The sequence below is a fragment of the Phyllosticta citriasiana genome (assembly GCF_038021145.1).
Source record: "Phyllosticta citriasiana strain CBS 120426 chromosome Unknown IWZ02scaffold_20, whole genome shotgun sequence".
Classification (NCBI taxonomy): domain Eukaryota; kingdom Fungi; phylum Ascomycota; class Dothideomycetes; order Botryosphaeriales; family Phyllostictaceae; genus Phyllosticta; species Phyllosticta citriasiana.
Genome location: NW_027117297.1, coordinates 528367 through 552260, shown reverse-complemented (window position 1 = coordinate 552260; position 23894 = coordinate 528367). Strand labels below are relative to the sequence as shown.

General features: G+C 53.5%; 8 protein-coding genes across 8 annotated transcripts; 5 read left to right on the top strand and 3 right to left on the bottom strand.

The window, feature by feature from the left end:
* Positions 1–2441: 2441 nt before the first annotated feature.
* IWZ02DRAFT_465122 (uncharacterized protein) lies at positions 2442–4790 on the bottom strand. The gene is made up of 4 exons (XM_066768440.1): positions 4669–4790; positions 4328–4618; positions 3142–4275; positions 2442–3082 (listed from the first exon to the last, which is right to left on the bottom strand). The coding sequence occupies exons 1-4, from the start codon at positions 4711–4713 to the stop codon at positions 2741–2743; spliced, it is 1812 nt and encodes a 603-aa protein (XP_066618083.1). The 5' UTR covers positions 4714–4790; the 3' UTR covers positions 2442–2740.
* Positions 4791–4955: 165 nt separating this feature from the next.
* Positions 4956–6093, top strand: IWZ02DRAFT_386443 (uncharacterized protein; the record flags this gene model as incomplete). Its single annotated transcript, XM_066765471.1, has 4 exons — positions 4956–5297; positions 5350–5450; positions 5501–5856; positions 5912–6093. The coding sequence occupies 4 exons, from the start codon at positions 4956–4958 to the stop codon at positions 6091–6093; spliced, it is 981 nt and encodes a 326-aa protein (XP_066618082.1).
* Positions 6094–7231: 1138 nt separating this feature from the next.
* On the top strand, positions 7232–9241 carry IWZ02DRAFT_149547 (uncharacterized protein). The gene has a single exon (XM_066761905.1). The coding sequence runs from the start codon at positions 7482–7484 to the stop codon at positions 9072–9074; it is 1593 nt and encodes a 530-aa protein (XP_066618081.1). The 5' UTR covers positions 7232–7481; the 3' UTR covers positions 9075–9241.
* On the bottom strand, positions 9211–10036 carry IWZ02DRAFT_149598 (uncharacterized protein). Its single transcript, XM_066761906.1, has 2 exons — positions 9348–10036; positions 9211–9287 (listed from the first exon to the last, which is right to left on the bottom strand). Exon 1 carries the CDS (start codon positions 9939–9941, stop codon positions 9408–9410), a length of 534 nt encoding a protein of 177 aa, XP_066618080.1. The 5' UTR covers positions 9942–10036; the 3' UTR covers positions 9211–9287; positions 9348–9407.
* A 2773-nt stretch (positions 10037–12809) lies between these two features.
* IWZ02DRAFT_386690 (uncharacterized protein) lies at positions 12810–13649 on the top strand (the record flags this gene model as incomplete). The annotated part of the gene is made up of 1 exon (XM_066765486.1): positions 12810–13649. A coding segment is annotated over one exon (840 nt), but the record flags the coding sequence as incomplete, so codon positions are not given.
* A 2115-nt stretch (positions 13650–15764) lies between these two features.
* IWZ02DRAFT_494978 (DWNN domain-containing protein) lies at positions 15765–17830 on the top strand (the record flags this gene model as incomplete). The annotated part of the gene is made up of 4 exons (XM_066770092.1): positions 15765–15936; positions 15984–16275; positions 16323–16423; positions 16473–17830. The coding sequence occupies 4 exons, from the start codon at positions 15765–15767 to the stop codon at positions 17828–17830; spliced, it is 1923 nt and encodes a 640-aa protein (XP_066618078.1).
* A 789-nt stretch (positions 17831–18619) lies between these two features.
* On the top strand, positions 18620–21311 carry IWZ02DRAFT_386412 (uncharacterized protein; the record flags this gene model as incomplete). The annotated part of the gene is made up of 3 exons (XM_066765470.1): positions 18620–18982; positions 19033–20676; positions 20733–21311. The coding sequence occupies 3 exons, from the start codon at positions 18620–18622 to the stop codon at positions 21309–21311; spliced, it is 2586 nt and encodes an 861-aa protein (XP_066618077.1).
* Positions 21312–22962: 1651 nt separating this feature from the next.
* IWZ02DRAFT_437551 (uncharacterized protein) lies at positions 22963–23289 on the bottom strand (the record flags this gene model as incomplete). Its single annotated transcript, XM_066766640.1, has 1 exon — positions 22963–23289. One exon carries the CDS (start codon positions 23287–23289, stop codon positions 22963–22965), a length of 327 nt encoding a protein of 108 aa, XP_066618076.1.
* Positions 23290–23894: the final 605 nt, after the last annotated feature.

Genomic DNA, 23894 nt, shown 5'->3' with positions numbered 1-23894 from the left:
TAACTAAGGCGGGCCTAGAGAACTCTAACTAGGACCTAAAGGGGCCGTACTAGGACCTAAAGAGGGCTATACGTATTAGTAAGGATATATAAACGCCCTAAGAGACGAAACCTAATAAACTAAGGTTTCGTCTAATATCTATACTAAACATATTATTATTCACCCTTAATTCGACTCCCTGCGGTACTAAATCTCATAAATTCTTAGGGCTATAATAATACTAATTATAGGCTAGAATACGCCTAATAGCATAACTATACCCTTAGGCTAGATAATATAATAACCTAATAGGTAATACTACTACTTAACTCTATACTACTTAGTGCCCCTAAGACGGCTACTTACTAATAGTCTAAGAATAGCCCTTTTAGAGAGGGGGATAGTATGATGCTATAACTAAGGTAGGGCCTAGGGAACTCTAACTAGAACCTAAAGGGGGCCGTACTAGGACCTAAAGAGGGCTATACGTATTAGTAAGGATATATAAACGCCCTAAGAGATAAAACCTTATAAACTAAGGTTTTATCTAATATCTATACTAAATATATTATTATTATTTACACTTAATTCGACTTCCTACGGTACTAAATCTTATAATTATGTTAGGTACTAGTTAGGACGACCTTAATAACTCTATCTATAACATTATTACTACTACTAGTAGTATAATCCTCCCCTTTCCTAACTTTAGTAATACTAAGGATGAAGAGGAGGACTACTTAGGCCTCTTCCCTTCTAGCTCTATCTAGTATTAGATTATTATAGATGAGGTTATTATTAGTCTTACTCCTTATAACGCCCTACCTATACCTAGTTATAACGCGCGCTAGATCTTACCTACTAAGCTATATATGCTTATTACTATTAGCATTACTAAGCTACCCTAAGGCTAGCGCCGTTTAATCTATACCCTACCCCTATTCCTATACCTTAGTATTAATAAGCGCTTTACGGTCTAGTAGGGCTATCTATTACCTAGCCGCATTACTAACTACTATATCTACTTATAGTAGATCTACGGTAATAAGCTAGAGCATAATATATTCATTATTTACTACCCTAATACCTACCCCTTTCTATCCCTCTCCCTTAGTAATATAATTAAGGCTATAGGTAGCCTTATCCTTAACCGCCCTAGCGGCCTACCTAACTATAAGACCTAGTTCCTTACCTACTCTACTAGTACTAACATCCTACTATTTAGCTAGCTACCTAATAAGTATAAGTCTAGCTAGGGTCTTATCCTTCCTATTAAGTAGTTCTGCTACCTAGTCTTCGTCTATATTAGGAACCTCCCTAACCTAGGCTATATCCTCTATAAGTGCCCTAGTAATAAAGAGTTCTAAGCCCGTCTTATCTCTTACGGCTTTACTAATAAGTAAGCTACTATAGTAACTATAGTAGCTACCTTAGCTTATACCCTTTCCTTACTATTCCCTTTATATAGTAGATTAGTATTACATTTAATAGCGTTTTAGGACCGCGTAGCTATAAGAAGAGGGGAGGGGTATTATTATAGTTTCTAACTATTTACATCCTTAGATAGATCCTATAGTTAAAGTATTAGGCTTAAAGTGCTAATTCTCCGTATATACTTACTTAGATTAGTACTTTAATCCTACTATTATAAGACTAGCTTACTACGACTAATTATTACTATAAGAAAGGAGTTAACTTACGTGCCTATATCTTAATCTCCTAACACTTAGGGTTCGTATTAGGGTTATAGAGGTAAATCTTAAAGATAAAAATATTATAGCTATACTTATTTAGATATTATATACGAATATAAGAGTTAGGGCCTTTTCTATAGTCGAAATATAACCCTATCTTATAGTATCTATTACGGCCTTTAACTATATTAAAGTCTTTAATATTATCTACTAGATAATAGTTTATAGGAAAACGTTAGAGAAAATTAGTTCTTAGGCTATATCTACTAGTAAAAGGGAGATAAGTACTACTATAAAAATATAGGTAGTAATAACCTAGATACGGTTAGTAAGGTCTAATTATTACTAAGGAGCTAGGATTTACATAATATAATATAGGTACTAATAAAGTTAGCGATTTTAATAGTAAATTTATTAGTAATTAGTAATAGTATCTTAACCTATAGATAGTAGTAGTAAGGCTAAAGACGTACGTATATAGTAGTTTAGACCTACTAAAGATAAAAGGTAGATTTTTCTTATTTAAAGGTAATAAGCTAAATACTTATATACTCTTATTATTAGATTATTAGAGCTCGTCTATTTAAGCTTATAGATGCCTTATTAAGGAAGCTTTTTTCTAGCTTTATAGGGACTACTAATAGACCTTTCTTTACGTACTTAGTTACTTAAGTTAGAAAATACGAATCTATAATATTACTAAATAATTAATATATCTATCTAAGCTAACATAGATAGACTAATTATTAAAGAAGGTACTTTTATAATGCCCTTTATTACGGAGTTTTATAGTTATAAATAGCTTTAAGGGCGTCTAAAGTAAAGTTATAGTATAGAGAATAGTAAGCTTTAAGACGTATATATATTAAACTTTATACTAATAAGGCTATAACTTAATTACCTATCTTACTTCTAATTAACTTCTAATAGCTAAGTAGCTAGATCTATCGACCTATTATTAAGCATACGTAAAGTTAAATAATACTAACGCCTTATAAAATACTAGAGGAAGAAAGAAATTAGAAGGAAAAGCGCGAAAAACGCTAAAGAGGGCTTCATGCACATTACTATAGAATGCTCGACTGTAGAAAGCTTGCCTGCATCGCTCTCCTCTCCTTCTTCAACGGGCTGAACGTAAAGCCATCAGACGTCATAACCGTGGGACCCTTAGCGGCACCGCCTTTCTGACTAAGTGTCTTGTTCAATGCTCTTGTTGCGAGGATTCCCTTGCCAGGAAGAGGCTTAGCAGGCCTGTCTTCCTCGTCGTCAATGTCGAAGAGAGTCTTTCCAAGAATGCTACTCTCCCCTCCAAGTTTCCTTTTCTTCTTTTGAAGAGGCGCAGATTCTTCGTGAAAGTTGGGAAATGCGGCAAGGGACTTTCGAGGCTGCTTGGCGGTCTTCATCTTGGGCTTGAGGGTTGTGATTTTGGCATTGGCGTCTTTCACTTTAAGCTTGTCTTGCGCGGCACGTGTATCGGTGTTTTGGTTTCTGGCTCCTCTTCCTCAGATGCTTCTTCAGCAACCTTCTCCAGAGTTGGCGCGACGGCCTTTTTGCGTTTGGGGGCCAGTTTGGCATTGGCCTTGCTGTTGGGCGCCGTTGAAAGGGGTTGGGGCTCAGAGGATTGCGCTCCATCAGCCTTCTCGGCCTTTTTGGTCTTCTTTGCAGGTTTCTCAACGACTTCCTCGATGCTCTGTTCAACATCTGCGACCTCTTCGTTGACTTCCTGGATGGGACTGTCTGGTGCAACACTCGCGGTGCGCTTCAGAAATGGAGTCATGGAGAAAGTGGACTTGTCGCCAAGCATGCTAGACGCCCGGTGCAGCCTCTTCGCAGTTGGACCGTCGCCGGGAGTTCCAATTGTCGTCGCGTCAGGGTCTGCCTGTATAGCGCGCTTGCGGGGATTAACCGCTTTTGTAGCTTCCATGGCAGTAGGTCTGGCCGCTGCCTCTGCATGAAGTCTTTGAACGTCGGCTTGGACCTCCTTGAGCTTCTCCTTGGTGGTCTTGAGCTTCGACTTGTAGGCTTCGGCGCGCTCGGTGGCAAGCGAGGTCTGGCCTTCGGCTTCCATTTGAACCTTTTGGATGGCCTTTTCTGCCTTTTCACGCTCTCTTTTTTCTTTGACGAGCTCCTTCTTGAGTTCCTCGAGTCTCCCCTCATCCTTGGCGTCTTTCGCAGCCTCCTTCTCAAATTCCTTGTCCCGCCTTGACTTTTCGCGGTCTGCAGCCTTCTGCGCCACCTCGAGTTCTTTCTGGGCTTTTGCGGTCTCCTTTGCGGCCTTTTCTCGCTCTTTTCTTTCCGCGTGCAGCTCTTTCCTAAGCGTCTCGATTTGTGCTTGAAGTTCCGCGTCCTTTTCGTTATACCTCTCTGATCGTGCAAGGGCGCGCTGAGTGGCACGCTTTTCGTTTTCGAGCTCTACCTCGGCGGCATCAAGCTGGCGTTGAAGCGATAGCTTTTCGGCAATGACGTTCTCTTGCGATGCGAGTTGGGAGCGCAAGTGTTCGAGTTCGGGCTTGAGTGCGGACAATTCTCGCGCAAGCGCAAGCTTTTCGGTAAGGATCTTGTTAGAATCAGACGAGATGTGCTCCATGGAGGCGAGTTGGGCCTAAATAAAGGTCAGCGTGTGATGTCGAATCCAACGCGCCTCGCAGTCCAACCTTGGCCGCTTCGAATTCTCGTGTCTTGATTCGGAGGTCGTGTGAAATGCGCTGGACCTCTGCCTCTTTCTCTGCGACCTGCGCAAAGACGTCGTCCAGTTTTCCTTCCAGCTCTTCGTACTTTGTGTCCTTTTCGTCAAGATCGTTGTGGAGCTGTTCGTTTTCATCTTCGAGAAGCATCATGCAAAACTTGAGCTCGCGGATGGATTCATCTTTGGCTACCGTATCGTATTTTGCTTGGCTACGCGCGAGGTTCAACTCGCATTCGGCAGTATGGAGTTGTTGTAGAAGCTGCGCGACGTTAGCCAAGGCGCGGGTAAGAATGAGAACCCTGCGATTACTTCGGTGACTTCAGCTAGCCCTTGCACCTCCGGCTTGGGCGGCATAATGTGAGATGTTTGATAGGGAATGACCGGGTAGAGATTGATGGTGGTTTGCGGAGTCGGCGCGTCAGTGCGGTAGACGGGCGTTGGTAAACAAACCGAGTCGGCGAGTCGGCGACCCGGAGACGGCTTAGTCAGGGCCCGCCGCGAGCTCCCCCGATCAAGCAACGTGGTAGGTGACGACGCATTTCCCCAGGACTGGAGCTTCAAACATTTTCCCACAGCTTCAAGGCGGCACATCCAGGATGAAGCTCTTCTCGCTCCTGACCCATTTTCTTCTTCCGTTGACCGCATTGGCGGCCAAGAAGGCACCGCCCGCCGACCGTTTCGACTCCTTCCGCGCACAGTCGACGCCGCTGACGCTCAATGACAAGGTCTACAACGAATTGACAACGGCGCCGAGAGACTATGCCGTCGCCGTGCTGTTGACGGCACTGGAACCGCGTTTTGGCTGCGGGTTATGCCAATCTTTCCAACCTGAATGGAATCTGTTGGCAAAGAGTTGGACCAAGGGTGACAAGCATGGAGATAGCCGGTTACTCTTTGGCACTTTGGACTTCATGGACGGAAAGGCAACTTTCCAATCTGTATGACATTTCAACACCCCAGTCGCCTATGAATTGATGCTAAAAACCCCAGCTCATGCTCCAAACCGCCCCTGTCCTTCTGCTGTTCCACCCTACCGTCGGTCCCAATGCTCGCGTTGACAGTCAGCCTAAGCGTTACGACTTTGCCATGGGGTAGGCGGTCATGATTCCTCTCCAAATTCAGAACCTAACTCCACCAGCAGTCCACAATCTGCCGACGGCATCCATGCTTGGATCTCCCGCAGCCTCCCCGAGGGCCCTCACCCACCCATTGTCCGCCCCATCAACTACGTCAAGGTTGTCTCCGTTACGACCGCCGTCCTCGGAGTCATCACCTTCGCCTCGGTCGCGCTGCCGTACATTCTTCCCTTGATCCAGAACCGCAACCTTTGGGCAGCCATCAGCTTAATCCTGGTCCTGCTGTTTACCAGTGGCCACATGTTCAACCACATTAGGCAGGTACCATATGTGGTGGGCGATGGCAAAGGTGGGATATCATACTTCGCGGGTGGATTCCAGAACCAGTTCGGCATGGAGACTCAAATCGTCGCCGCTATTTGTAAGGCACCCGCAACTAAAACCAAGTTTGAGTTGAAATGCTGACTTGCGACTAGATGGACTTTTGTCCTTCGCCGCAATCTCTCTCGGCCTCAAGGTGCCACGGATCGCGAACCCCAAGACTCAGTCAATTGCCGTCATCATTTGGGCCGGCATGATGTTTGTGACGTACAGCTTTCTGCTGAGCATTTTCAAGATCAAGAACGGCGGCTATCCCTTCTACTTGCCTCCATTCTGAGCGCGCTGTTCTTATCCTGAATTGTCGAAAATGCCATGTATGTAAGTCCTGTTCATCAGGGCTGCTCGGGATCGACTTCGCCACATGAAAGTGGTAAGACGAAACACCAGTGAATAGAAAGTAAAAAATGATAGAAACATCATTCTTTCCATGTGTGGATTTCCGATTATAGTATTGTCTTTTTGTTGACCTTTTCTCTCTGCTTTGGCCACACTGACTCATAGTCGACACGGAGTGCTCAGAGCCGCCGCGAGTGACCTTATCTGGAGACGGAAGCCGACTGTAAGCCCCGAGAGAGACCAGGAGATGTTTTGAAGGTCAAAGGGAGGAAGAGATCAGATAGGCCGAAATCAGGAAGATTTTGCAGGGGGAGAAGAAATGAGTAGAGGAGTTGCAGCCACATCTTCGAGGTGGGAGACTTCTTTTCCCTGATTGTGGCCATCGCTGACTGCTGCACCAGATCGAGTTGACCATACTTGAAATTTGGCCATCTCGACTACTTATGGACGGAAATCGACCGCTGTACGACTGACTCTGGGATCACGGCATCTCCGTTGCTATTGTTTCTGTTCTGGTCTCGATGGCTGTTGTTGGACCCTTGCCCCAAAATCAACAATCCTTCGGCTGCTGAATCGACGAACGCCCAAAGGCGTTCTATTCGCCTCTCGGCCCTTGTGTCTCCTTTGTTCCTTGTGATTTCTCGGCTTCGATATGCCTCTTTCTGCCTTTCATGGACATCCTTTGGCTCAGATGCTTTTGTTTCAATTCTTCTCGGGAAATATCCATCTTGGACGTCGACTCCTCCGAATCTCAGCTACTACGACACTCAGGTCTAGCGAATTGCGCGGGAGAGTCAACGAAAGCAAAAACTGTGAGCTCATGCGTTGATCTACCAAATCTGTCACATTCGGTTGCTCGTCTTTGAAGCCCTAGACAACAAAGCAAAGGCGCCATTATCAGCACATGACGGCCAACCCGAGCCACGTTCAGGCACAAGGTCAAAAATAACCCTGGACCGACAAAGAGAAAGAGCAGTCGTCTGCTTGACCAGCCGAATACAGATGACAGTGTGCGCCACGAGGCCTTTGTCACAATGGCCACGACCCTAGGACTTAAGAGCAGTAGGCCGCCAGCTGTCTTCGTGAGATCAAAGGTGACGCCTGCTTCAATTTGTTTTCCTTGCGGACCGGTTTCCCTCGTTTCTCCTTCTTCGTCAAGACAAAAATACAGCGGAGCTGCGCTTCGACTCAACGCTCGTTGATTCCGTCCATCCACTCCGACCCAGTCAGTCAGTCTTTAGCCAACCAGTCGTCGGCACAAACATCAGCCAAACGTAGAAGTAAACCGATCTATCCCAATTCACCACGATCCTTGTCTAGACATTCAAAATGGTTCCCAAACATCTCACCATCAACGCCAACACGGCCCCCTTCAAATCATCTCGTCTGGCCATTCCCCCATCCCCCTTTTCCCCACGCCTGCCCCTCACACCGCCCGCGACGCCGCCGAAAGCGCAACTCCCGCGACCCTCCAACAAACGGGCCCTCTCGTCGCCCTCGACGCCGCCTCCCTCGGCGCCGCTCAACTGGCTCTGGCAATGCCACGTCTGCTATCGAGCGTACCCGCTCGGGGCAACGCGGCGCTGTCTGGACGACGGACACTATTTCTGCTCGGGCACGACGGCGGTGAGCAAGCGCAAGGGCAAGGCGAGCAGTCGGCGCACCAAGCGGCACCGGGCGTGCGCGAGCGAGTTCGACTATTCCAGCTGGAAGGCCTGGGGCGAGTGGCGTCGCAGCGAGGACGCGTTGCTCGCGCTGCACCGCAAGGGCGGCGGCGCCGCCGCGGACGCTGATGACGACAACGACGACGATGTCGATGCCATGAGCGTCGACTCGGGGTACGTTAGCAGCAGCAGCGGTGATCGCGCCAGTCTGCCCAGCCAGATGAAGGCGCAGACAAAGGACTGCTGGAATACGTGCGATTATCCGTCCGAGTGCCGCTGGGGCAGCCAGTATGGCGTGCAGAGCAGCACCACGTCTTCCACTTCTTCTACAAGCCAGACTGCAGCGTCCGGCTGCAACTTTACCAGCGTCTGCGCGCCCTCTTCTTCGTCCCTCTCCCAAGACCCCCTCACCTCAACTCCCCACTCGCCCCTCTCCCTCCAGACCCAGCCCCTCATCACCACCACCGCATCCTCCGCCCCATCTTCACCCACAAACACATACACGCCTCCAACAACCTTCGACGGTATCCTCGAAGGCACGCCGCTCGCCAGCGCCCTCGCCAGCGCCTCCGCCAGCCTCAGTCCCACATCGCCCAAAGACGTGCGCGAGCGCTTCTGGGACACGCTGCTGGACGCGGCGCGGCAGCGCAAGCGAAGCGGCTCCACCACCACCACTACCAACAAGAAAAACCCCGGGTCGCCGCTCGCAAAGGCGGTTGCTACGCTGCCGGCGGTTGTCGAGGAGGATGAGGATGAGGGGGAGGAGCTGGGTGAAGGAGATGATGTTGAAGATGTTATGGAGAAGGAGGCAGACGGTGAGACGATGAGCGTCCCACTCTTCTTCGACGCCGTCGAGCAGCAGCAGCAGCAGCAGCAGGCAGAGGCGGAAGACGGTCACGGCGGCTTTGAGCGCTATCTCGAGCTTGACCTTAAGCTCGAACCGCCCGCGCTACCCGAGCCCTCGCTATCGTGGCAGGGTGCGGCGGCGCTGAATCGGAGCAGCACTTGCGGCGGAAACGTTATCACCACCACTGCTGCGAGCACCAGCACTGGCCGCGCATTCGACTTCGGCTTCGCGGACAAGGTGCAAGGCGCGCTGGCCAGATCGACGGTCGTCGTCGCCGTGCTGAGCGACGTCAGGAACAGTGCGCGCGGAGAAGGGGAGCATCGCGAGTGTGTGAAGGCAGGGAGGCTGGCCGGGGCGGGCATGGGCAGGGCGAGGAGGAGGTTGGTTAGGAGGAATAAGATGGGTTTGTGAGGTAGAGTAGGGTTTTGTTCCTTTGTCGTGTGTGTCTTTGCATCTTTTGTTGTTGGGGTTTGTTTGTTTGTTGTTCTTGGCTTCCTGGGCTACATGTGAGTTGTGGGATTAGAGGGGAGGGAGGCTCACTCAGATTGCGCAGTTTCTGTACATAGATGACCGTTGATCAATATTTGTTTTCTCGCGTTTCGCCACCTTGCCTTGCTGCTGCTGCTATCAAAAGTGTGAGTGAGGTGGTATACCAAACAACTTAGTAGCGATATGAGCATTGACTTCGGTAGTGGTGGGGTCGCGACACGCGAAACATCCATCCCATCTGACGAGAGAGACTACCTAGATGGGGCCGTCCCGTCCCGTGCTCGTCCCGTGCCGCCCATCTGCGGCGGGAGGACGTTGGAGACGTGTCAGACTGACTGTGAAATCATTAGAGGAGGCGAAACCAATTGACTGGTTCTTGATTTCTTGGGTGCAGTTGCATTCAATCGAGGGCCGACGCGGGGAGGAGCTGGAGGGGGAGTGGTAGATGGCAAGCAAGGTCAAGGTAGGAACCGTTGTATCGCAGCGACACAGAACCATTTTTGTCGACTTGACTGATGCCACGATGGCAAGTACCAGGTAGTGTGAGGCAGATGTGTTGTTTGCAGCCGTACACGACGGCCAACAAAGACGCTGTGTACAAAGTACAAAATGTACCCACCTATGTAGGTGCACAGTCAGGAACAGGCAAACAGAGAGACAGCGCAACGAGTCACACGCTCCAGCTCTACCACCCATCTGTCCGTCGCCGTGGCTATGCACGTGTCCATCCCATGGTCGCATCAATTTATCGCTGGCTGACTCGTTCGACGTTCTGAGCTGGATGTGCATCGTGATGCTGACTGTGCTGTGCGTGCAGCGTTTTTTGTTGTCCAGCCCTACACATGCATCATTACTCGGACGGTGACTTCACCACGATGCCCCTTAGTTAGACGCCGCGGCCCTCATCGCATGCCCCACAGGCCAACGTCACGAAAAAAAAAAAAAAAAAAACCGATTGGCTGGCAGCATTGCCACAACGATGCAGCGATTCTGCAGTCTCCTTGGTTGCAGCGACAGAGGAAGAAAAAAGAGAAAAGGAAGGCAAATCAGGACTTTCAGGCAGGCTGCCTCAGAGGTCAGGCGAGGTGGAGGCGGTTATGGCGGTGGGCGAGCCGGTAGGCTGGCGGGCGGAAATTAGAGTTAAGGTTGGTGCCCTATTTTTTCAGTCTTGGGGTCCCGTCGGGTGCGCGGCGGGGATGTACGGGCGAGGGGAACCTTGTCTCGTGGTTGGAGTCTGGATGGAGGGCGATGAGGGGGGTTTTTTTGGGATGGAGGAATGACAGCGTCGAAAGCGTCGACAGCGTGGAGGGTTGGTTAGCAGAGGTTGCCAGATGGAGCTGCTGTGGAAGCGTGTGAGATGGGTGAGACGAGCCTGACAGCTGCAGTCGTAGAGCTTTCGCCTTTCCTTCGGCGTCGCCGCTGTCAATCGGTCGTATCTCAACAAACAACGACTCCACCAGCTCAATACAATACAATACAATACTATACGATGGACAGCGCGAGCGGCGAGGGCCAATATATGAGAATCGCTCATGATTTTCAGCGAAAATCGACGGTGCGAGCCATAGTTGATTGATGCGAGTAGATGAAGTTTGCGAAACGGGTTAGGCCGCAGGTGGCAGCGAATTGCGATCGTCCCTTCGCCCCGAACCCGATCGACGACGCACGTTGCTGCAACGCTGACACAGGAACACCAGGCACAGGAACAGCGAGCGAGAACGACGAGAACGGGCTGCCTCTGCTCTTCCTGACTCGCAGCCTGTCTTATACCACAGCATTGCTGGTATTGAGCTGGCGCTCTGTGATTGGACTGTCTCACGCCCTGTGCAAGCGTCCCGAACCGGCCAACCGCCGTGTTTCGGACCAGCGCCACACGCGACCCAGGGAATTTTCGAGGGATCCGAAGACAGGACACAGAAACATGAGGAGATTGTCGCCATGGCTGTGGCGTGGTCTTGGGGGCAGTCTGACAGCATGTGGTGATGGTGACGGTGATGTTCGGGATGCGCGACGAAAAAACAGCTGAGCGAGGCTCCCGGCGGCCCAAGACCAAGAGCCCGGCAGCGGACAGGGAAATTCTTCTTTGTCGTCGTCCCTGGCATCCTCCTGCTCCTGTACCCGCACCAGCACCCGCACCCGCACCCGCACGTGGAAACGCGACACCACCAACAGTTACCACTTAGTCGTCGCCATTTTCATCACCGCCACTGCATCCATCCATCCGTCAACTGTCGTTGGGCCCCTGATTGCAACCGTGGCTGTCGCCGTCTGCCGTGGCGCCACTGCCAGCGGTCTTCGGCCCAAAGCCACCAAAACGAGTGGAGCATGGACGCAACGCTTCGTGTGCTGAGACGAGGCCGTCTTGACAGGTCTGATTCCTTCTCCACAGGCCTAGAAGCGTCCAACTTAGGCCTCCGGAAATGAGGCCTGATGGCTTGGGGTCCTGCCCTCGGCTTGCGTGGCCGATGGCGACGAGCTGCCGCCAACTGCTTCGACGACTCCAAGTCACCATGCTCTCTCAGGGCCAAATCGATGCCAAGTCAAGCAAAAAACATGTTAAAAATTTTTCTTCTTTTTTCTCTTCTACTGTTCGTCTCCTGGTGCCACCGCCAAGTGCGCCTCTTTTTGCGCGGCCGTACCATACCCCTGCGGGCTGCCGCTTGCCGCAAGCGCTTGTGCGGTGCGGTCCACCGGCCACATCCACACACGGCCTCTGCCTCTGCCTGTGCTGTGAAACCTGCCTTGCACCTTGCACGAGATATTAATGGCCGCTGAGGAGCAGCCCACACTCAGCTAGCCCGTTCCTAGTCCTGTACATATATCCTCTGTGGCCCTGCCCGTCCGCTCGTTTTTCCCCTTTCTCTCAACCTTTTGCCTTCCCCAGTCTTGCTGCTGTCATTCTTTGCTGAGCTCTCAGCTCGTCCTCTCCTTGTCTCGCCAACAGAGACTGTCCTCTCTCTAGCAACCCTGGTTACTCGTTGATCCGTTCACGGCTCGATTCACTGCACATCCTGCACATCCAGATCTGCATCAACACCAAGAATGCCTTCCAAGATTGCCCAGTTCGGGCTCCTCTCCCTGGCTGGTTCCGCCGTTGCCCACCAAGCTGGCAAGCACAACAAGTTCCATGACCGCCGCGTTGCCCAGGCCGACGCCCCCTACGGCATCAATGGCACCTTTTTCAACTCGTCGTCTCCGGCGCCTCCTCCTCCCGCACAGGGCACCAACACCGTCGTCCTCACCAACACGCTCCAGCACACCGAGTACTTGACACAGTACACGACCCTGGGCGCTGCTCCCGCTGCCTCTGGCGCCGCCTCTCCCGTTGTTGCCGCTGAGGCCGTCTCCTCTAATCCCGCCGAAGTCTGCGACGAGGTGACCGTCACTGTCACCAACAAGCCTCTTACCGTGACCGTTACCCAATGGGCGGGTGCTTCTTTTTCTTCTGCTGCTGCTGCTCCGGCCCCTTCGAGCGCCGCCTCTTCGTCGGTTGCCGCCGTCAGCAGTGCCGTTCCCGTCATTTCTCCCTCTTCGGCTCCCGTTGCCTCGAGCTACGTTGCTCCCTCTTCCGTTGCGGCCACTTCTGCCGTCGCCCCCAGCTCTGTGGCTCCCGTGAGCTCTGCGGCTACTTTTGCTGAGAGCAGTGCTGCTCCCAAGACCAGCGCTGCCGCTACGACGACCCCTGCCTCGAGCAGTGCGGCCAGCAGCACTCCTGCTGCCTCGTCGACCGCCTCCCATGGCACCGTTGCCAAGCGCGGTCTCGTCTACAACGACTTCAGCGTCGTGACCCACTTTGAGAGCTCGCAGGCCATCGGCTGGGCGTGGAACTGGGCCCAGACGGCCGGCGGCTCCATGCCCCCCAACATCCAGTTCGTGCCCACGCTCTGGGGCACGCGCGAGTCCGAGGATCTCGCCACCTGGTCGTCCAACGCCCAGTCCGAGATTGCCAACGGCGCCAAGTACCTGATGGCCTTCAACGAGCCCGACGTCGAGCAGGCCAGCGGCGGCTCCGACATCTCGCCCGCCGACGCCGCCACGGCTTTCAAGACGTACATGAACCCGTACGCGACCAACACGACGCTCGTGTCTCCCGGTGTGTGCAACGGCGTTGGCACGCGCTCCTCCACGGGCCGCTCGCAGGGTCTCGACTGGCTCTCCGAGTTCCAAACCGCGTGCGGCGGCTTCGGCAGCAGCAGCTCGCAGTGCCAGATCGGCGTCATCAACATCCATTGGTACAACGACTACACGGGCGACGCGTCGGTCAACCTGCAAAACTTCAAGACGTACGCGCAGAAGGCGTACGACCAGTTCAAGATGCCCATCTGGATCACCGAGTTTGCGCTGTCGGGCGCCGACGACGCCAGCGCCAAGACGTTCCTTGAGGGCGTCTTTGAGTTTGCTGCCCAGAATGACTGGCTTGAGCGCTACTCGTTCTTCAAGGGTGAGACGCTCGTTGCTAGCACGACCCTGAAGACGCTGTATGCCGCGCTTTCGTGAGCGAGCGAGCGTGCTGCTGCTGTCTTTGGACGATGCATAGGTAGCGAGAGATGCATGGCGTGGCGTCGTAGCGTAGCATGACGAATGTCTCCTTTTTGTTTAGTCACTTGGTTGTCGTTGGGCACTTACCTTCTTCTTCTCCAAACCAACCACCTATACTTTTCTTGTGCGTATTTTAGAAACTGGCTGGCTGTGGTTTGGTGTAGCATAGACACGACGGGCAGCACTGCGTGCGGCGCTGCGCGTGGGGAGGTCTTTTTGGCGGCTCGAATTGGGGAAGGGGAAGGACAGAGAAGAGCGGTTTGCCCGTACAAATGCGTATCTACAATTCTGCCATCCACCAACAACGCAAAATAAAATCTGCACCCGAGCTGGTTTACTACCTACCTACCTACCTACACTATCTGCATTTCGGTGTGCCTGTCTGCCTGTGTGTATAATTTGGTCGGCTGGGCGGTTGGTTAGTAAATAAAGTAGACAGGACAGTACCCTCATCTATCCATGCGCGGTGCAGTTCCTTGTGGCCTGACAGTGGTCCGGCCTGGCTGGCCTGCGTCTGCCCTCAGCCCCTTTTTCCTCTCATCGTACGACCACCTTGCTGGCTGGATACCTGGGTGCTGGGGGCTTCTTGTCTCTACATACGTGCCCACCTATCCACCTAGGTATCCACCTACCTACTTGTCTGCCCGTGTCTACTTGTCTGTCCCCATTTTTGCTTCAGCATCAGCGAAGGACATAATCACAATGTTCTTCGCATCTACTTTGCAGCATGATTGATGCTCCTGGTCGGTCTTCGATGATGTTACTATTCCATGGTTGAGTGAACCTTGTCAGAGAGGGTATCCAACCTCTCATAACACTCACCTCTGTCTTTGCAAGAGACTGTTTGCATGATGTTCAAATTATGACTCCTGACATGACACTGTCTCGTCCGATGAGAGACAAAATTTGGTAGGATTTGCACCTGTCGTACCGTCGAGACTCAACGCCTGTCCCTGGTGCCTAAACCATGGGAGAACGAGCCAGGCGTCGTGGTGCAGTAGAGCAGGAATGTTTCCCTTGTTAGATGCTGGAGACACGAGGGAACAGGGCCGTCCTTTGGAAGGTCGAACCAAGGTTGCATGGTGGTCATTCAACATTTCCCAACGACTTGCCCCAGCAATTGGCATAGTGATGAGAACGTAGTCGTAGGAGTACCGGTGTTTGTCTTACGGTTGGATTGAGATTGTTTGGGTGGTTGGGAGCTGAGCGGGCGGTACTCGAACACCACTAGTCCTGTTCTGGCTAGGTGAGTGTGAGCCACGTGACTGCTTACAAATTTTCCGCAGCAGGCTGCCTTGTACTTGAAGAGGCGGCTTCCTCCTCTCTTTCCCGACCCAACACACCTCTCTCGACTCGGTCTACACGTTGCACGTCACAACATCTTCTTTCCCACTGTCTTCTATCCACGCTCGCGACACCAAACACCTCTCGCCTGCCGTCTCTCACTCTTTTCAAGCTCTCTACGGGCGCCCATCTCACAGTCGCTCGCGTGACGTCGGTGCCGGCGTTGTTCGTTCTCGACCTCGGGTCTTGCGTGTCGCTCGCCACTTCAGCCCCCCCCCCCCGTCGACACAACACACAAGGTGAGGTTGGTGGATCAAACGCGTGGAATCGCCTTTGGGTGAGAGCAAGAATTCTGGAGAGGTCGCTAGCTGGAGGACACTGTGGTCGAAGTTCTGGTATTCAGTTCTTACTCCGCACGTCGGGCTGAATTTGCCCCATTTGCTGTGCTCCTCTGCGCTTTGTACACAGTTCTCTTTTATCTTCTTTGGGTCATTACACTTAGCTGCTGCCTTTCTGGCGCGGCACCTTCACACAATTCAAAATAACAACTTTCCTCCACTGGAAATCCAAGAAAGAAAAAAAGCATTTGCACCCAAAGAGTCCCCGTCGCGAACCCTGACTTAACGTCTACAACTCGACGACTGGTCTGTTCTTCGCCGATTTGATCTACGAAGCTAGCTCATTGCTCCACTCGAGCGACTCGTGGTCGACCGACTTCACTTGCACTTCTACAACTTCAACAACCTTCTTCCCACGACCGTTTGCGTTCTTCCCAACTAAACCACCATCATGTCGTCATCGGTCTTTTTCAAGTTCAAGTCGTCCAAGGAGCCCCAACGAATCACGTTTGACGGTACTGGTATTTCAGTCTTTGAGCTGAAGAGAGAGATCATCAACGCAACTGGCCTAGGCGACGGCACGGACTTTGACCTGTCCATCTACACTGACGACACCAACGAAGGTTCGTCAGAACCTCCTCTAATATGTTACAACGCTAATTCTAGGTAGAATACGATGATGACACCACGATTGTGCCTCGTTCTACGACTGTGTTGGCGCGGCGCCTTCCCGCAGCTCGGCCAGGCCATGGTCGTGCGGCAAGATACGTCTCGGGCAAGGCCCCAGTGACTGCAAAGAACTCATACCGCACCGAAGCATCTTCCAAGCCAGCAATTCAGGCGAAGCCCATCACCGATGTGGCGGCTGCCATGAACAATGCCCAAACCGAGGAGGAAAAGATCGCTGCTATGTTTGCTGCTGGTGCGGAAAACTGGGAGCAGCAAAAGGCGAGGATGGCCGAGTAAGTCATCCGCTTCATCTCACACATGCATGCTGACAGCTTTTCAGTGCCAAACCTGTCTATAGGCCTGGACATCGAGGCAGGCCCCACAACGTCCCCGAAGGTGAACCTCCGGAAACTTACATCTGCCACAGATGCCACGTCAAAGGTAGGCACGCCGTTAGAAGCTCATCCAAGCACACGCTAATTGGAATTAGGACACTGGATCCAAGCTTGTCCCACCAATGACGACCCCAACTTCGAGAACAAGCCGCGTATCAAGCGGACGACTGGAATTCCACGATCAATGTTGCAGACTATTGAGAAGCCGGTGGCTCTCACCAACGATGGTCTGACGGATGAAACTCGTCAACCGTCAGGAGTCATGGTCAACGCTGCGGGCGAGTATGTCATAGCTAAGCCTGATGAGGCTGCCTGGAACAAATACCAAGCCAAGGCTCAGGCGTCCGCCGCACAACAACTTGAAAATGCTTCCGCTGGTAGCAAAGAACTTCAAGACCGTGGTCTAGAATGCTCAGTTGACAAGCGCATGTTCGTGGATCCAATGAAGACACCTTGCTGTGGAATGACATACTGCAATGACTGTATCGAGAATGCACTCATTAACAGTGACTTCGTATGTCCAAACTGCGCAAAGGACGACGTGTTCATTGACAATCTCGTCCCTGACGAGGAGGTGGCTGCTAAAATCAAGGTCTTCGAGGACGAAAAGGCTGCTGAGCGCAAGGCGAAGGAGGCGTCCAAAAGTCCGAAGTCGGAAAAGGCAACTCCAGTCAACGGAAGCAAGGATGAGAAGGCCGCCAGCACCAACGGTTCGCCAGAAAATCAAGCTGTGAAGCCTGCTTCTATTGCTTCAAAGTCTCCAGCAGCAACCCCCAGCACAGTGTCAGCAACGCCAGCAACCACCAACGGAGCGTCCAAGAAGCGTCCTGCCGAGGAGGAACTCAAAAATGACCGGATCCCCACTGCACCGGCCGCCATGCGCAAACAGCAGGAACAACAACAGAAGCTTCAGCCGCCAAGCAATCCCGACCCAGGTTTCATGAATCAGATGAATGCCCTTGCTGGAGGGCCAGCAGCTTTCAACATGGGCAACCAGTTCCCTCCCAACGGTAACTTCATGGGCTTTGGAGGCATGCCGGGCATGGGCTTTCCCAATCAGAACATGATGGGTATGGGCATGAGCGTGGCCGGAGGTATGGGCATGCCGAACGCGATGATGAACCCCATGATGATGCAGAATGGCGGATGGGGCAACATGGGAGCTATGGGCTTTCCTCCAAACAACATGTACGGAAACATGAACGGCATGATGAACGGTGGCTACAATCAACAGTGGCACGGCGGCAACCAGGCGGGTTGGGGTATGAACGGCATGGGACCTCAAGGCCATATGCAGAACAAGAATGGCGTTTTCCCAAATCAACAGCGCACCGTCTTCAGCGAACCCTTCGCCAATGAAGAGGAGAATGCCTATTTTCGCAAACCGGTAAACCCCCACCGGCACCAGAATCGCAACCGCAGGAACCGCGCGCCCGACTATACGCAGCTCTAGGAAAGGATGGCGTCAAAATATCTTCTCGTCTCTCCAGGTCTCCGGTATTCAGTTTCTTTCACTCACGGCTAGGGGTTTTCGGTTTGACAATTCTCATCACAGCGGCATTTGCTGAGGCGCAATGCGGTTCTCGGTCTGCATCGAGTTCGGTCCATCAACAACCAGGGTGGCTTAGGGTCTTCTTTTCAGAGCAATGGCGTTTTGAGTTTGCCCTGGGTCGGCCTGCCTCTTTTTTTTTTTTTTTTTTTTCCCTCGGGTAGTCGGCGCCCGCAAAGATATCATGGCCGAGGTGGAGAGCTAGTGTTTATGGGATCAAGGGCTCGCGGAGGTCAAAGTCAGTATGCGTTAAATTCCAGGCAGTAGATCACAGGTGCAATCAACTCAATTCAGTTCTCATCTAGTAACATTTGCAATATACCAAGTGACGTATGTGAAACCAGCGAACGGAAACAATGTTTGGCCGCGGCGGTCGAGTGAAGGGAGCTGTCCTTCTGCCTGTTTGGGCGTCGGCAATTCGATTGGCCGTGCGGCGGCGCCCGCCAAGGAGGACAGACGCGCGACTTGAGGCCAGAGTACAATTCCAACAACGACGTAATCTCCAGCGAAGCGCCCATTTCCCCTCGTTCGACGAGCTGTACGACGTCTCAGCGAGCACCTGCAGCGAAACTCCTCACAGTGTGCGCTCCGTGCTCGAGAGGCGGCCGCCCTTGCCCAGCATTACGTCGCATCGAGCTATCGGCCACTTGACCTCAACAACATCCTCGACCGACTCACCGCGCAACCGACAACATGGATTACCAAGGTGCGCCGGCGCCTCAGAAGAAGAAGCGTGCGTATGCCGCTCAGGCGTATGAGTTTGGCGCAAACACTGGAGCTGCCGCGGGCACTCCGCCTGCCATGGTGCCTCCTGCCGGTGCCGTGGACCCTTTGGCAGGACAGTTTGGCCAGATGAACCTGGGAGCTCAACAGCCTCAGCAGCAGCAGCAGCAGCAGCAGCAGCCCATGATGCAGCCCATGCAGACGATGCAGCAGCCGCCCATGCCTGCCCAGACTGCGCAGCTCAACCAGCTCGTCACGACCGACTTGATCAGCGCGCCCTTCAATGTCTACGAGCTCGATCAACCCCCACCGCCCATCATCCTCCCCCCGAATGTAAGAGTCGATGGGCTGGCTGTAAGAAAGCAATGCTGACAGGTTGCTAGACCAGCGTCACTCCCTCTGAGTTTGCGAATTGCCCACCGAAATATGTGCGGTCGACGCTCAACACCATCCCTACCACACACTCGCTATTGAAGAAGTCTCGGCTGCCAATGGCCCTCGTCATCCAACCGTACACATCTCTACACGATGCCGAGGATCCCGTACCTGTCGTGCCTGACCAAGTTATTTCTCGCTGCCGGAGATGCAGGTCGTACATCAACCCCTTTGCGACGTTTTTGGACCACGGCCACCGCTGGCGCTGCAACATGTGCAACCTCACAAACGACGTCCCGCAGGCGTTTGACTGGGATGCGACAACTCAGCAGAGCGTGGATAGGTGGCAACGACCTGAGCTCAACTACTCGGTGGTGGAATTTGTGGCCCCTCAAGAGTACATGGTTCGGCCGCCTCAGCCGTTAGTGTATCTTTTCCTCTTCGATGTCAGCTATGCCGCCGTCACCAATGGCTTGCTGGCCACTGCAGCTCGCTGTATATTGGAGAGCTTGGACAGGATTCCCAATGCGGACAGGAGGACCCGTTTGGGGTTCATGGCCGTCGACTCTAGCCTCCACTACTTCTCCATCCCACGTGACGGGGCTGAGAATAGCGACCCCAGGATGCTGGTGGTCAGCGACCTCGATGAACCGTTCCTGCCCACGCCCGAGGATCTCTTGGTCAACCTGTCCGAGGCGCGCCAAAACATTGAAAACTTTTTGAACAAGCTCCAAAACATGTTTCAGGACACCCAAAACGGGGGCTCCGCCATGGGATCAGCGTTGCGCGCCGGACACAAGCTCATCGCCCCCGTGGGTGGCAAGATCACTGTTCTCAGCGCGTCGCTTCCAAATATTGGCTACGGCAAGCTGGACATGAGGGAGGATAAAAAGGTTTTGGGCACTAGCGGCGAGGGCAAGCTGCTGCAGACGGCCAATAGTTTCTACAAGAGCTTTGCCGTCGAATGCTCGAAGAACCAGGTTTCCATTGACATGTTTCTTTTCTCGTCTCAGTACCAGGACGTTGCCACACTATCCAACCTGCCAAGATACACTGGCGGGCAAACATGGTTCTACCCAGGCTGGAACGCAGCGAGAAGCGAGGACGCCATCAAGTTTGCCCGCGAGTTCAGCGATTACCTGTCGTCCGAGATTGGTTTAGAAGCCGTGCTGCGGGTTCGGGCAACGACTGGCCTGCGCATGAGCACCTTTTACGGCAACTTCTTCAACCGAAGCTCGGACCTCTGCGCATTCCCTGCCTTCCCTCGCGACCAGGCGTACGTTGTCGAGGTGGCCATTGACGAGACGCTGACCAAGCCGTTTGTCTGCATGCAGACGGCCGTTCTTCACACGACGTGCAACGGCGAGAGAAGAATCAGGGTTTTGACGCTGGCGATCCCGACGACGGACAACCTGGCCAGCGTGTACTCGTCGGCGGATGCTCAGGCCATTACCGTCTACTTCAGCCACAAGGCTGTGGAGAGGGCGCTGGGAAGCGGCTTGGACGCGGCACGGGATGCGTTGCAAAGCAAGGTCATTGAGATTTTGCAAACTTACAAGAAGGAACTTGCAGGAGGCAACATCGGTGGCGGTCTGCAGCTGCCAGCGAATCTCAGGGCTCTTCCTGTCCTGTTCCTTGGCCTCATCAAGAATGTATGTGGAATTCCTTGCCCAAAATCAAGTGGCGGGGTACTAACATGAGGGCGCAGGTTGGACTACGGAGGTCGGCTCAGATACCTTCGGATCTGCGAGCGGCGGCCCTCTGCCTACTGTCGACGCTGCCGTTGCCGCTAATGATCCAGTACATCTATCCCCGCTTCTACTCGCTCCACGACATGCCCGACGACGCCGGCACGCCTCATCCGGAGACGGGCGAGATTGTGCTGCCGCCGACGTGCAACCTGTCGTCGGAGAGGATCGTGCCGTACGGACTGTACCTGATCGACGACGGGGTCAACCAGTTTGTGTGGGTTGGGCGCGACGCGGTGCCGCAGCTGCTGATTGACGTTTTTGGCGTGGACGACAAGAACGCGATCCGGCAGGGCAAGTCGACGATGCCGATTCTGGAAAACGAGATGAACGAGCGGGTGCGGGGGGTGATTGAGAAGAGCAAGGATCACAGGATGAAGGGGTGCGGCAGCATTACCGTGCCGACGCTGTACATCATCAGGGAAGATGGCGACCCGAGCCTCAAACTTTGGGCACAGACGCTGCTAGTGGAGGACAGGGCAGACCAGGGCGTCAGCTTGCAGCAGTGGCTGGGAATGCTGAGAGAAAAGGTGAGTTGAATAAAGATGCCACACAACGACAACAAGACAACAACAAAAAAAAAGGATGTGGCCGGAGCGAGGTTTGTGAGCGAGGGGCTGACCAGGCGGGCAATCTAGGTGGTGCAGTAAAAAAGCGGATTAGCTGCCGAGAAGGGCGCTACTACAGGTATCGTAGGTACCTAGTGTCGAGGGTGGGTTGTGTGTCTTCTCAAGTGGGCGACGTGTCGGGTGGGCGCATGCGGCGCGGGGGAAAGGGGGAGGGGCGGTGAGCAACAGCAGCAACGGCGTAGGTAGCACAGCGTTGTTTACAATTGTCGAATAAATGGGCTTGACGAGAGCGATGAAACGGGGGGAGGTGTAAGGTTTGTGTTTTTGTTGTTGTTGGACATCCTTCTCGTCTCTCACTCCCTCGAAAGAGGTCAGGTGGGAGGGCACGAGTCAGGTTCGGTCGGGCGCTGAACGCCTCAACCGGGCTGTGATGATGGCGGCATATGCGTGGGGAATCTTTTTCTTTTTCTTGTCCCTATTTTTTTTTTTTTTTCCCCTCTTCCTGCTGGCCGTGAAGATCCCATCGAGTCGCGTATCTAGGCAGGTAGGCGCCCTTGCATGGCAGGTTCGAGTGTTCCTGTCCTGTCCTGTCCTGCCTGCGTGCCTGCCTGCTTGGTGCTGGTGCTTTTTTGCCGATTGCATTTTGCTGCTGCCGCTGCGGCGGGGTTTCACATGCCGGGGGGGGGGGGGGGGGGGGGGGGGGGGGAAACGGACGAGGTTACAGTGCCACATAGCCTACTACTACTGTACCAGCTAGGTAGCGAAGGTAGGTACGTACCCAGGTAAGTAGGTAGGTAGGTAGGTAGGTAGGTAGGTAGGCAGCCTGACAACAAGCCCGTCGGCCGTCAGGGCCAGCGACTTTTTTTATTTTCTTTTTCCCATGTGATTTCTTTTTGCTGTCGCAGCCAGTCGTTGGCTGACGGAATCAAGAGTGCGAGTGCGAGAGAGAGTGAGAGAGTGAGAGACGGAGAGACGGAGAGTGAGGGGACGAAGAGCAGCAGGACCAGGCGGGTGGGCGCAGGGGACATGGTGGCAGGGCGCAGGCTGGACGAAACTAATTCCCAACCTTCCGTTCCTTCTCGACCTGACGTGACTTGAGTGACCATGGATGTTCGCCGTGCGAGGTGCGGCTCTGGCGCGGGGCACGTGAAGGGAGGGGGGTGGGGAGGGGAGGGGGGGGAGGGGAAAAGGCAGAAGCAGGACGCCGTGGGTGATGGGCGGCGCTCATGCTTGCGCACTCGTTCGCTTGGTTGCTGCATGTACCTTATTTTTGTATGTATGCAAGGTTACCACCACCAGCAGTCAATCAATGACCGAAGCGGATGCGATTGTTTATTTGAGCTAGGCACTTTGAATGTGTATGTACATGTTGAATGCGCGCCTCTGTGATTATTTATTACATATACGACGGCGGATGCCACGCGTCGATATTTTTCCTTCTCGTTGTTGTTGTTGTTGTTGTCGTCGTCGTCGTCACCGAGAATGAATGACCTCAACAGCAGCAGCAGCAGCAGCAGCAGCAGCAGCAGGTCGGTCCCGAGGCACGCAGCCAGCGACCGACGACTCGGTCTGGCTCAGGTTGGCTGGCTGGGGAAAAGTCTAAGGTAGGATGACTACCTACCTAGCTCGGCCCAGGTGCAGCGGCGGCGGCGGCGGCGGTGGCGGCGGCGGCGGGCTTGTCCGCGCGAGACGACCAGCCCCCCCCTCTCTCTCTATCTCTCGTGAGGTAGGTAGGTAGGTAGGTAGGTTGGTAGGTAGTGTCTGTCTCTCTGCCCTCGCTCGCAACTGTGGCTGTGGATGGATGGATGGATGGATGGATGCGACGACGGGGACGGGAATTGCGCGCGGTGCTGGAGGGAGGGCGAGCGACAGTCAGAAGTGCTGGATTTCCCGTTGCAGGGTTCATGTTATGTCGGTCCAGGTCTGTCATGGTCATGGTCATGGTCATGGTCATGGACAGGTCGGCCGCCGTGTTCCTGGCCTGGCTGGCTGGCTGGCTGGCTGGCTGGCTGGCTTGCCCTGCTCTGCCCTGCCCTGCCCTGCCCTGCCCGCTGCTGTCAGGTCAAACTTAGTTGCCCTGCCCTCAGGCCTAACCTCCGCCCCTTGAGCCTAGTTACATGTAGGTAGGTAGTTACTCCAGCCCCTCGCATTGAGGTGCATGCAAAGACTAGCCTCGCCTCTATCTGGCTGCTCCTGCCCGTCGCCTTCTCGACCAGCCCGTATGTGATCTGCCCTTTTCCACACTTTCGTTCCGTCTCCATCTCCAATTCCGTTCTCCATCATCAACACCATCTTCTGTCCCACCTCAGATCCGACCGACTCGACAAGACTCGACCGCCCTCGACCTCCCAAGCCCCACCTACCGCTCTCTACACGTTCCCCTCGCCACCGCAGTCCGAGCCCGCGCACCCGCCAGCCTTCCCATCGTCCGTCCGAACGCCGCGCCCGCCTTATCGCGACGCATCTCCTCGTCGTCGTAGTCGTCGTCGTGCCATGAGACACGCTTAGACGACTCCAAGCCCCATCGTCACCGCCGACGCCGCCACCATCGCC